The sequence below is a fragment of the Ziziphus jujuba genome, chromosome 4 (genome assembly GCF_031755915.1).
Source record: "Ziziphus jujuba cultivar Dongzao chromosome 4, ASM3175591v1".
NCBI classification, from domain to species: Eukaryota; Viridiplantae; Streptophyta; class Magnoliopsida; order Rosales; family Rhamnaceae; genus Ziziphus; species Ziziphus jujuba.
In genome coordinates this window covers 27,246,976-27,261,059 of record NC_083382.1, presented here as the reverse complement: position 1 = coordinate 27,261,059, position 14,084 = coordinate 27,246,976, and the positions used below count along the sequence as shown (strand labels likewise).

Sequence of the window (14,084 nt, the reverse complement as noted above, 5' to 3'; positions counted from 1 at the left end):
CTGATTCTTTATGGTTGCCGTAGCTATAAAAATTATTTGAATATATCGTTTTTCTGCTTTTTGTTTTGGACTCCTAGACAAAGCAACGTTTGTTGAACGATAAATACAGCATTTGAAAATGGCAACGATTCATTTATTTATTTATTTTGGAAGTGGTTTGAGAGGGCTATAGTTGGAAAAGAATCCCTTTTTTTTTTTTTTTTCCTCTTTTTTTCTTCTTTTTCTCTCTTGAGCAATTTAGAATTGATCTAATGGGCATATCTTGCTGACCAATGAAGTGAAACCCTAATAATAATCAGAAAAGAATGCATCCCTTTATCCATGGCTTAGGCAATCATGCACGTCTTCTCTGCAGAGTCAAAATTTTTCAAAGTAAAACCTTTGAGAGAGAATAGATTATGAAGTGCAAACAATCATTCCAGAACAAAGGTGATACAAATACGTGATACAAACAATGTTGAAAGGATGCTACCTCCAGTGTCAAATATGCACTGATTAGTGCTACATATTCTAAGAGCGTTGTTGGCGGGGAGACCAAAAAAAAAAAATTAAAACAGGACCAATAACCTGAATCCTAAAAGAAGATGAGGGCAAACAAAAACCTAATCCCCCCAAACTAAAAATATTTTCCATTGTTCTAGCTAAATTTAAATCATCGACACACCTACTACACATTAGATATCCTAACAGCCAAGCCTAAAAAACAATATCAGGAACAGGATTCTGAAATCATGTTGTGAAGAAGGTCCAAAGTTTCTTTCCAATTGAGACTTCACCAGGATGTTCAGACTCTTCATCATCGGCATCCTCATCTTCAATAATACCAGCATCTTCCCGGTGGGATTCACTCCTATAGTCTTCATAATCCCCAGCCCCTTCAGGTGTTCCATTCACCTCTTCACTCAAGGCTGTATTCTCAACAGGCTTTTTTGTTGTGTCATCACCATTCTGATTAACAGAAATGGCCCCACACTGTGGCAGAAAGAAAAAATAAACAGAAGAGATTATATATACATCAGAAATATTCAGATGGCACAGTATGGAAAAACATCACAAATTACGGTAATGCTCACATGCAAATTTTGCTATAAAGTTCGAATATAATAAATGTAGAAATATCAAGTTGATACGATTGTTAGCCAAATCTTCAATCCAAAATTTACTGTTTGTCAAATATCAAGACCTAGATCTATAACAAGAGAGAAACAATTGACGTTCACTCAAAACAATCCTAATGAAATCCAATATTCGTAGAAACAGAACAAAAATTACAAAGAAAATGACTAGATTCAACAAAGCATGAGAGTGAAAACAAGGTTATGCTCAACATGCATACATTAAACAACCTTACTAGAAGATGAAGTGGGTATTGAAAAAACCATTTAACACTCACCTGCACTATGTGTGTACTTCCACCATTCTCACTGGCCACACCTACTGAAGAAGTTGGTACTACTTTAGAGTACATAACCTCATCCTGTGTACCTCTACCACCATCCATTTCCTCATCTTCTTTACTTAAGTCAGGTGAAGCTGCAGCAGCTGCAGCAGTAGCTCTACTGAGAACACGATGAAAATTCACACATTAGTTTGTAGTGATGCACCACTAAATTGTAGAAATTATATTATAATGAGGCCCATTCAGCCAGTCAGATTGGGTGCAATTGTGCAATATGTGCTGTATAGCAGGCAAGGCAAAGTCGACCCATGTTAGGTGAGTCAACACTTCAAAAATAAAATATTTTTAGGACTTACGTTTTTGGCCGGCGGAGATTATACCGCCTTTCACCAGGTGCTTGCTCAGCCAGAGATGCTTTATCTCGCCTCTTCTTGCGTTGGCCTGCTATTACACTATCAGAACGCCCTTCACTGTCATCCCCATCATTTTCAGTCGCTGTGACTTGAGATGTCTGAGCACGGGTACGCTTCCTTCCATTTCTTGGAGTTCTTTTATCAACAAGACTAGGCCCGCCCTGGTTTTTAGCATTCGTATTGGCTGAATCCTCGGCATTCCCATTAGGATACTCACTCTCATTTAGTTCTAAAGCTTCCCCAAGTATAGACTTAGCCTCTTTAACAACTGCTTTCACAGTGCGTGTTCTGTTAACTCTGGCCCTCCCTCTCTTACTAGGCTTATTAGGAACGTCCTTCAAATCAGAAGGCTGAGAATATTCTGGAGCTTCTGGTCCCTTGCTGTTGATGTTGCTTTGAGTATCAGCTGATGGATCTTGACCAGCATCAACCTCTCTAATGCTGTTATCAAATTGCTTTCCTTGGGCATCAAAAGAATCACTTGCAACAGTAAAAGAGAGCTCCGCCTCAATTTCAGTGCTTTGTACTCTCTTGGATGGCTCTTCCATATTTAGCTTACCAGATAAAGGTAACTCCTTTGTAAAATCTTGAACAGCATCAGTCTCAAATTTTTTTCCTGGGGAAAACTTAAAAATCTTTGATGTGCATTTCCGGAGCCAAGACATTCCACCAGACACTGGTGATTTTGAATCAGCGACTGGAGATATCTGCCTCCCAGAATCAGCCAGATCTCCTGGGACACCTCCCTTTACATAAGCTGCCAGTTTAGATAGGGGAAGGGCCTCTGTATCTTCAATTTCAGCTAAAGGTTGTAAATCAGAAAGCGCAAACTCAGAGATAATTTCACCACAGTTATTACAATTCTTGAGTTTCTCAATAAATGAAATAAAGCGTTCTCTCTCCTTGATAAAATGTTCTCGTTGGTCCCTGAGCTTCCTGCTAAGGTCAAAAAGTTCTTCAATGTCTTTCCGTATTTCAACTTGGTGCCTTTCAAGATGTTCCTTATTTGCATCAGCCTCTTGTCTTTCTTTTTCTATTTTAAGTCTTTCATGCTTTAACTCTTCCATATCTCTTCTAACTACTTCTCTCAAGTAATTAATATTATCTAATTCTCTCTCTTTCTCTTCCTCAAAGGACTTCTCCTTTTCCCGCAATTGTTTTTCCATCTCCACCAGCCGATTCTGCAAATCAGTCTCAAGTTCTCTTTTCCGTGTCTCATAATCATGCAGCATTTGGCTTCTTTCGCTTTGAGATTTTTCAGCAAATACCTTTCTTTCATGTTCCATATGGGCCGCAAATGATTCCTTGGCCAATTTAAGATCTTCCTGCTCCCTTTGTATGTAATCCTGTGCTGCTGCCTTCTCATTTTTCAATCTTTCTTCTTCACTGTGTTTCAGTTTTTCAAATTCTTCCTTCTGATCATTCACATTCTTCTGCTCCTTCTCAATTAGAGCTCTTTTCTCATCTAGTTCTTCCCACTCCCTCTCAAAAATTTCCTTTTGTTGCTTTAAATCTTCAGCTTCCTTCAGAAGTTGTTCTTTTTGAAACATATACTTGTTTATTTCCTGCTTTAATTCTGACTGCAAATGGCTGTTTTCTGCCCTTTCTTCTTCAGTTACTTTAAGCCGATCTCTTTCTTCAACTATTTTCTGCAGCTGCTTCTCATTTTCAACCTTTAACTTCTCAACTTCATCCTTAAGTCTAAGTAGTTCCTCTCTATCAGCAAGCATCTCTTTCTTCTCATTTTCCAAATTTTTCTCCTCAGATTTGATAGACTTCTCCCTTTCCTTAAGGGTTTTTACTTTCGATTCATAGTCCTTCTCTTTCTCCCTAAACTTCTCCCATCTCTTTTCCAATGCTTGCTCTCGTTTTGCAACTTTCTCCTCCATGTGGTTGATTTCAGCTTCCTTCTTCTCCAAGTCAACCACCTTGTTTTTCAATTCATCATCCAACGATTTTCTCTTTTGATCAATTTCCAACTCAAATTCACGCTTCTTGGCATCCAGAATGGAATTATGTTCATCAGTAAGCTTTTGAATCTCATTCTGCAGACGTTGCAAGCAAAAAAAAAAAAAAGAAAAAAAAAAGGGTATCAGAAGTATGATCTTTCATAACTTGTAGTTTATTGCTTTTTTTTTTGGGGTGGTGTGGGGTGTGTGTGTGTGGAGGGGGAAATCAAAAAAGAAGAAGAAGAAGCAGCTGTACAGCTACCCATGAACCCTACTTCATTAACATGACTGATAACCCACTGAATAAGAGCAAAATATCATATACGCCTAATGTCTGGTGGCCATCCTCCCACAGACTTGAATTGCATTCAAAAGTTTACATCCTTAGTAACCAAGTTTTTCATATCTTCCAATCAAAAAATATGAGGTGCAAGGACTTACTCTTTCTCTATCATTGAGTTTTTCTTCTAACACAAGCAACTCCTTCTCCTTGATCTCTAGATTTGTTCTCAAATCATCATATTCCTGCATCAAAAGTAAACTTAAATAATGACACATGAATCATTAATTATTAACACACGAACCATGAATCATTAACACACGAATCATGAATCATTACCATTGACAAACAGCATAACCAAACAAATTTTTGCCATCTTTTACCCCAAAAAATAAAATATAAAATAAAATAAAAAATCTTGCCTTCTCTTTTAGTGCTAGACTTGCTATCCTGCTGCTAATATCATCTTCTTGCTTTTTTAAAATGGTGTTAGTTTCATCGATCTTCCTTTGTGCATCTTCAAGGTCCTTTTGTTTCTGCTTAAAAATCCTATCATTCTCATTTGCCCTTTCCTCTCTTTGGTTGAGGATTCTTTGACCCTTCGCCACCCTCTCCTCTCCCTCTTGCAATTTTCTTTCCCATTCTCGCAAGTCCTCCCTCTGCTTAGACAAATTACTTTCATCTGCCTTTTGCCTGAGAAAAGTTTGAACAGAGACAAAAGTTAAAACCATGCCAAAGATGCTCCAACTGATGGAATGTCATTAATAGCATTTAAATATCTATCGTACATTAATGCAAATAATAAAGCTAAAGGTCCATCTAGATCATACTCCGCGATGAAGGAGAAACGTTCCCTTCGAAGTGCACTTTCACGAGCCTCCAAATCTTGTGATTTCCTCTCTATCTCTGAGCTCTTTCTGCTCACCTCAGCAAGCTTAGCATCTGTTGCACGCAACTTAGCATCTAGATCTAATGATCTCTCTTCTACGCTAGAGACCAAAGCTTTTGCCTCAGCCAACTTTGAATCAGCTGTATATTTGATTTGCGCATTCTCTGAACGGATATCACGTAAAGCTTTCTCTAGCTGCAGGATCAACAAGCTCCAAATATTAGCAAGCACCAGCCATAATTTTTTCCTATATAACAATACAATCTTCATGACAAAAAACCAAAAGAAAAACTCATGTGTATGAATAAAATACTTGTTGGGACTATCACTTGGGATATTTACAGGATCATAGTAGGAGCAAATGGCTTAGAAGATTCCTCAGGAACTTCATCAATTTCCTCAGTTTTAAGGTAAGACCTTTCTGTTGATATTTTTATACCAACATACAAATTCATGGATGAGGAGAAGGGAAAGAAAGGAAAAAGGAGAGAACATACATAAAGAGAGAGGAGAAAACATAGCAAAAAATGATATATAAGGGAGAAAAGGGTAACAGCATTCTTACATTAAGCACACACTCCTTTTCAACACCCAAAGCATTTTTCAAGTTCTCCTCCCGCTTCTGAACATCAGATATTGCAATTAAATGTGCTGCTTGTTCTCTTTTAACTGCATCCTTCGCTTCCACCAATGCTTGCCTAAGTTCATCAAGCTTTGAATCCCACTCCTTTTTCTCAATCAAAAGAAGCCCCATATTGTACTGATATTCAAAAAGCTGACCAAAGCATGCAATAAGTTATAAGAAACCAGTTTCATGAGAGTATAACAAACAAAAAATGACACTTTTCAATGCAGTGGAGAGTTACATGACTTTATTATGAGACACGTGTGGGATTCAATATGGTATACCAAACAATCCATACACAAAATAGTCAAATCTTTGATGCAACCCAACATTAAGACAGATATTAATTAAAAACAAATATATACATGAGATATGCCAACATATTTGGAAATTATGTATCCGTGGTTCTACCTCATAAGCAAGTATATAATCATGATAATCACAGTGACTTTAATCATGATAACCACAGTGACTTTGCAAGTTTACCTTATAACTAATAAGTTTATTAGAAAGTGCTTCCCCATATTAGTGGTTTTTTTTTTTTTTTTTTTCAATGTGCATAAACCTTACTTCAAGGATTTGCAATGAGCCACAACACTAACTGTGAAATGCATTGTTTCAGTAAAAAGGGCATTTTCCAGTTGCTTGTGTTACTTTCTAAGGTTTACTACGATGTGCTTTATTTCCTCTTTATGTCAGTCTATCGATATGTAAATTCATCATCCTTCTTGTTCCAAAACTTTAATATGATTTCACTAGATTCAGTAACCCTAGTATAGCTTCATAAGATTATTAAATAGAGCATAAAAATATGAAGATATATCAGGGTCGGTCAGTAAAACCCAGGCATGGAAACTTCATCATGAAACTGCTTAATTTAGAGAGCAATGACTAGTTTTAGGATCATAGTGACACCTTTGCACTTACTAGGCATAGGCACATGGGTGTCAATTAAGCTTGTTTTATTCAGTTTCCATTCGTAAGTATTTCTTGTTGTTTTTAATTTAGGAATTCTAATTGTCTAAAGAGAAATAATTTTAATTGAATTGTAGTTTTGGCCTTGATTAATATTTTAGACTTAAAAAACCATTATTTCTCTCTTCCTTTACAGCATTTCATCTAATTACATCCTACTTATTTGTAGTGATGCCTTTCTAGTACCGCATCAGAACAATCGAAAAAATTTCATGCAAAACACTGTTAGTAGCATTATAAGAAAAATCCAACTAAGAAAAATATATGAGCTAGTAAAAATGCACCACATTACTAAAAGTACCAAAACCAAAACTTTCAGGCAGAAACAAATCAGAATTTATAATATATAACCATAAATCCGTATCCAAATGTCAAATTACAAAAAAAAAAAAAAAAAAAAAAAAAAGGAGCATTACTAGTGTAATTTTTTTATTATTATTAGTATTAATATTAGTATTATTCAAACAAGGAATTAAGAAAAGAACCAAAACCCACCAATTGCAACATGTTCAACATCACAAAAACGAAAGACTGTAAACATACAAATATAAACCAACCTCGTTTTCGAGCTCTGAAATCCTCCGAGCCAACCCATCCCGGTCCAAGGATCCGTCGCCCGAACCACCTACCAGAATCTTTCCACCATTCTCAACTACCAAAGGCGGCGGCGTCACGGCCTCGGCAAAAGCAACACCTTTCCCTTTCGCAACGACCCCATCACCGGAGTTCGAATTCGGAGTGCCCGAATTCTGGTTCAAACCCGACCCAGTTCCACTCTTCTGGGCCCCGGTTCTCGGCGTTCGAGACCAACCCGACCACACCTTTTGAGGAGTAAACATCACGAAACTTTCCACAATAACCTCTTGTCACGACCCAATACCACAGATCGAAAATTCAACTTCATAAGCACAACCGCTCACCAGAAAGTCTAATTGGAATTTTGCCTGGAATTCGAAAACCCTATTCAGTTTCAGAAAATGAAACACCTTTCACCAATAGAAAACCCTAAAAATTGAACAGTGAAGAACATAACACAGTAGGAACCTAACCCAGTAACCCAAAATTTCCACCGAACCGAACAAAAAAAAGGAAAAAAAAGAAAAAATTTCAAAATACTAGTCTTTGCGAAACGAACGACTACGATTTTCTCTCTTTGTTTCCTTAACAGAAGTATAAAACCTAGTCCGGACACGAACAGAATTCCCAAATTCCGGCGAATTGGATATTTGAGGTCCGATAACGTCTTGAAGCGAACACTCTCTTCCCTCTTCCTTTCTCTCTCTTTTCAGCAACCTTTTGGATGCTTTGCGCGGATCACTCACGTTCTTTCTTTTTTTTATTAATGGGCCCAACAACAATTCTGTCTTCGAAATTATTTAAACGCCCTTGGTTGTTAGATATTCCCTCGATTTAGTCTAGGGCATTTTAGGAATTTAACAAAGAAGTACTTTTGGAATGACAACGTGGGTGTTCGTGTGTATTCTCTTATATGACTAAATTACCCATAGTTGATCTAGTAGCCGGTTCGGTGAAACAGCTAGTAAATAGAGAATAAAGTGAAGGGTTTTTAAGTAAATCGACGAATTTTCTGGGTTTCCGAGAATATGCCTGTATGGAAATGCCACGATGTTGAGGAGCTGTTAAGTAGGGGGGAAGTAGAGAACTGGGTCTTGAAGATAAGCATCTCTTTGTCCCATGTGTCTTCTTCGCCATCATTATGGACTATGGATTGGACTGCCTCTCTCTCTCTCTCCTCTCTTTTTCTCTCTCTAAAAAGTTTTGAATTTGAAGGCAAAGTAGGATTAATTTAACCGTTAAACACAATTAACAAAGTCTATTAAAATATGGGTTTTTCAATTTGGAACACGACCATTTAAAAAAAAAAAAAAAAAATGAGAAACATGTTTCTTTATGGGGGGACCACCGCTTTGTGAAAAAATGTACTTTTAGGATAATGGGGATGATTTTTAGTCACACTTTCCCAAGGATGATTATTAGATGGGTTAAAAATAATTATTAAAAAAATAAATCTTTAATCTTTGGATAAAAATCACAATGTTTTATATGCCTTTATGAACTAAATGTGAAATGAAAGTGTTTTTTTTATGAAAAGAAATGAAAATGCATTTTTTTTGGTAATAGGAAATGGAAGTTCATTTTGTTGTGTTGCAAATCATTGATATAATGTTTTCCTTTATTGCCTTGTATGATTGCCAATTGAGGCACACAATTCTTTTTCTTCTTTTTTTTTTCTCTAGATAAAAATATTTATATAATTACAAAAATCATTTCTCATTTCTTTAATAATTTTTCATTGATCCTTTCGAACTCTGTTAACTTCTTTGTATTCCTTTAATAAAAGTATATATATTGACAATCTATAAAATATGATGGATTTATAATTTTGGAAAGCATAAATTATATTCCTTTTGTTTTCGTTTGTTGTACACTTGTGATAAGAGTAAAACCTGAATATTAACTAATGAGAACCAACAAAAGTTATGTGGCATATTTTTTTTATTATCTGAATTTTAAAACATATAAAAATATGTTGGTATTTATGCGCACGATTAATCCAAGAGACAACGAGAAACTATATATCATAAATAAGATTATTGTAATAACCTAATTTTATGAATTATGTTACACTTTGTCTTATATGGAGTTGGTGAATATAGGTGGAATGGCTGAGATTCAGAAGACCATAAAGTTTACCTCTAACATTTGAAGATTTGCCAACGGATTTATTGATCGATGGTAGGACGGAAAGACTGGATAATCAATGTATTTTTTTCGTTTTTTTTTTTTTTTTAAATGTTTCATGTTATATAAAAGGGAATATTTCATTTACATTTTTGATGGCAATTTTAAATATACTGATATCTTTAATAAAAATAAATTATTTTAAATATTTTTTTTTCTTTTTGCAAAAATTAATTTTTTAGGTAATATTGTAAAAATTAATTTGAAAATTTTATTTGTCCATATTTTTAACTAATTCTGTTTAAACTATATGATATTTTTCAGTTAAAAAAAAACTATGTGTTGATTTTAATATAAGTTTTTTTTTTTTTTTTCAACTAGGTGAAATTTTTTTCAAATATATTTAACTAGATACATTATAATTATAATTTTTCAAACATGTTTAACTAAATGTATTTGTCAAATATATATCTAAATATATATAATTTACTTAAAAAAGCTAATAATTAAAATTAAAATATATTTTTTAAAAAAAAAGAAAAATTATCACATTTTTTAAATAGAATTTAATTAATATATATATATATAAACTTTGAAGCCTTCAAACTAATTATTAAAACAAAAAAGAATAATAAATCTTTTAAATTTAATTTAATTTTGCTAAAGGTATAAAGGTAATTTAGATTGCCTTCAAAAGATGTGAATGGTTTATTTAAAATCCAAAAAATGCTTTTATATTTATCCAAAACCTCATATGCGTAAATGAATATTCCTTATATATAATACAATTTTTTATGAAAATTATATATATCCATTATTGAAAGATTATTGGTTGTTTTTGTTTTCATTTTATGATACCAATATTGCTAGGTCTATCAAAATTTGGTGAAATAATTAGTAACTCTAGCATTTTATTAAGATAAGAATTTTTTTTTTTTCGAATATTGAATATGAATAGATTTTAACTTTGAATCACTGTTCAAAAAAACAATAAATTTTACTAATAAGTTGTCCATAGGGACTCTAACATGAAGGTTATCCGTTTTTTCAGTTAATTTGGAAAATTACTATTTTGGTTTTTTATAATCAAATTTAAAACCTATAAGCAATAAAATATTGCTATTTGTTATCAATGGTAACGATGACCAAGTTATTTAGTAAACTTTAATTAAAGCATTTAATTCTATTATTTTTTATTCTAAAACTCTAAGGTACTCTAAGGTATGAATTTCGTGGATAAAATTTCTTTAAGGGGATAGATTGTAACAATCCGTACAAAAAATATCCATGTTATACAAATTTGACCATGTTTGACCAAGTGGAACGTATATGGATCTCAGGTTGACTTTTTCTATGGTTAAGCTTTTGATTTGATTGATATATCATTGTATAGAGTTCATCAATACGAGTTCATAAACCGGTGGCACACCGAATTCCAAATTACGGAAAAAAAAAAGTTATGGTTTTAAAAAATTTTAAACATCATTTTTATATCAATGTCAAAACCAGTCTTAGATTTTTGTCTGTCAGTGATTCAAAACTCTATATAAACATTGGAAAGCATGTCCATTTTATCCCAAAATCCGAAAAACTTCTCTCCAGACTCACAGGTCCGAACTGGGTCACCATTGTTTTGTCCAAGTCCAACTACCATACTTATGAATGCGTCATACAAGGAGAAAGATCACTCAATAGCGACCTCCACCATGAAATTTCACAGTGAACAGCTGGTCGACGAGCCCAAATCGGGCCTGTGAAGTCGACGACGATCAACAGAGTGGGTCGTCGAAGTTTTTAGATTTTCCAATCAATTCATGCCAACCCATACACTTTTCCCCCATTTTTGGATCCTCTGAACCCATTCTCATGCTTCATTTGAGAGATAAATCAACGGAGAGTTTGGCCAATTTTTCTAACTATTAGAGTCACCATTGGACCGAGATGAGCACACAATTTTATTTCTTATCTCTTGGATTTTCCATTGATATAAAGTTTGTGAATTTTAGACATTGTTTGATACTTTTTTCTATTTTTAGGTCGATTAGTTAAATACCAAGTAAATTTAGATTGTGTTTGGACAAATTTGAAGTTAGATCAGTGTAATTAAATATTAATAGGGTCCATTTCAATTTTGAAAGATTAGCCTTTTAGGTGAGAAATTTCAATTTTGGATATCAGATCCTAAAGGTACACTATATGATTAGACCTTTCGATTTCCAATTTATGTAATTTTATAGTTGTACAAATGATTACAAGACATTTGGTATGCACCATTGTCTTTAATTTAGTTGTTGGAGCCTGAAAAATATTAAATTATATTACAGGCAATCGTGTTGAGCTTGGAGGTAATCTTGCAAGAGAACAGGAGTGAGCATTTACAATATAATAAATGGTTATATGTTTTTAAAATGTTTTAGACATGCTAATATAATATATATATATATGTTTTGAATATTTTGTATATGTATCGTTTAATTTAAATGTTTATTTTATGCATATATGATTATCAACTTTTACATATATGTGTTATCATTTTATATGACATTTAATAAAATTTTAAATGGTTCTATTAAGTTCATAATGAACTTGTGGATTATGTTATTTAAATACCTTGATACTTGGAATGAGGTTTTAATTATTTTGGAAAATAAATAATTTCGAAAGCGGATTGAAAATTATACGCTTTTAAGTATCATATAATTTTATATGCTTAAAATTAGTCTATGGTGATATATATATATTTTACTGTGGTATTTCTAGTTTTGGCATGAAACGATGATTTGGAAATTCTTTTTAATATTTAAACAAATAGTTAAATTTGAATATTAAACTATATTTTATGATATAGTATTGTTTGGAATGGTATGATTTTATAAAAATTATTTTATAAATATTGTAATGTATGTTTTTAATTGGTGTACCACATAGTATTAGTGTTTTGGATTAGTATTATATTATAGCGTGCAGGTTTACCACGATACCTATAGTGCTCTAAGGGTTGTGAGGTTGGTTCTATTTAACAAGTTCATTATTGCCATAATCTCTTTCGTATATTACGGGTCATGAGGTTGGATTCATCCCACATATTAATAGTACTACATCATCTTAGAACACTAAGGGTTGTGAGGTGAGTGTATTCCACAAGTATCATTTCTTTTACTGTTCGGTGGTGTTCCAGGACGCCGTGCATCACTTGACAATGCTAGATATATTTATGGTACATTGTTTATGTTTTTTGTTATATTATTGATTTTTCTAATATTTATGATTTTTACTGCACTTTCATAATTATTTTGTGAAATTGTGTTTATATTATTTTATGCTTAATATTTATATTATGATTAAAACAATTTATAATATTATAATAATCATTCGTTTTATACTATTTGAGCATCAATTTTATGATATTAATTCAAAGTGCAAATTTGGATTTGATAAAATGATTTTTAAATGGGAAACATTTCAAAAGAGTATAACGAGAGGTCTTGAGATAAAGTTTTACAGAAATAAAGTATTATTTTTCTATTATACTATACCAGTGATTGAGATATCTTTATCTCACATTTTATTTGTTTTCAAATTCATTCATCTAGATTCAGATAGTTAGCTGATAGCCTATCTCATGCATTGTTTATTACTTCATGTTTTCCACAGCAGCAATATCTATTTTTCTTTATTTATTCTTATATTTTTAAACTTATTTTTATTAGTTGTATTTCTGAATTTTACAAATACTTTTAGAATGCTCCGATCTAGATATTAGACACAATATTGACTATATTATATATGTGCAGTTATGACTTATAGTATAATGGTTGTAATTGTGGACCATGGTTGTGGATTTGTATGCTGCTGTCGTTTTATCTATATATCAAGGTATTATTTGATAATGCATGTGTTCGTTTATACACGTTTTAAGTGAGATTCCCATGAATATTCTCTAAGAACTATCTAGTGGAACTTCACTAGGCAGAACCATCCAGAAAATCTTGGGAAGGTTCTCAGGGTGAGTCATGTCAACTGTATTAAAAGTTTTTGTAGGCTTAGTTTAGTAATAAAATCATTGAAAATACATTTTCAATTATGTAGATAAAATCATCTTCTCCATAGTCCTTTCATCATTTTTTTAACGTGTCATAAATAGAATAAAAAATCAAAATATTAAATCATATCAATGTAACAACCGGTACCAAAATACCCATGTTGTACAATTTAACAAGGTTTGATCAAGTTTGACTAGTAAACAGTATGTGGGATCAAAGTTGATTTTTCTTTTTATGGATAAGATTTTTGGTTTAACTGATATACTATTGTGTAGAGATCTTCGATATGAGTTCATAAACTGGCGGCACGTCAAATTCGGAATTATGGATAAAAAGTTATAGTTCTAAAATTTTTTCAGTATCAATTTTATATCAGTGGCCAAACTAGTCCCAAATTTTCTTCTATTAGTGATCCAAGACTTTATATAAATGTGGGAAAGCATGCCCAGCAGGAAACAAGTTCCAAAATACCCATTTTGTCACCCAAACCTAATAAATTTCTCTCAAGACCCACGGACCCAAATTGGGTCGTTTCGAACCCATTTTATGCCTAATCGGGTCATCACAGTTTTGCCTGATTCCCACCACCCTTCTTATGCACACACTGGACCTCCTTACCCACCTTAGAACGACCTCACGGGCCAAATTTCAAGCCAAACCGTTGGCGGACGCGCCTGGATTGGCTGTTTGAAGCCCACGGTGGCTGTTTGGGCTTTTACAACAATTTTAGACCAACCCATAGACCTTTCACATCATTTTTGGACCCTTTGAGCTCCATTCCATGGTTATTTTGCCCAGATTCCTCACC

The 14,084-nt window shown here is 33.3% G+C and overlaps 1 protein-coding gene across 1 annotated transcript; it reads right to left on the bottom strand.

Moving 5' to 3' along the window:
• Positions 1-394: 394 nt before the first annotated feature.
• On the bottom strand, positions 395-7,848 carry LOC107416567 (nuclear matrix constituent protein 1). Its single transcript, XM_016025073.4, has 8 exons — positions 7,088-7,848; positions 5,496-5,705; positions 4,872-5,125; positions 4,464-4,734; positions 4,203-4,286; positions 1,756-3,857; positions 1,394-1,559; positions 395-972 (listed from the first exon to the last, which is right to left on the bottom strand). The coding sequence occupies exons 1-8, from the start codon at positions 7,367-7,369 to the stop codon at positions 730-732; spliced, it is 3,612 nt and encodes a 1,203-aa protein (XP_015880559.3). The 5' UTR covers positions 7,370-7,848; the 3' UTR covers positions 395-729.
• Between the last annotated feature and the right edge of the window lie 6,236 nt (positions 7,849-14,084).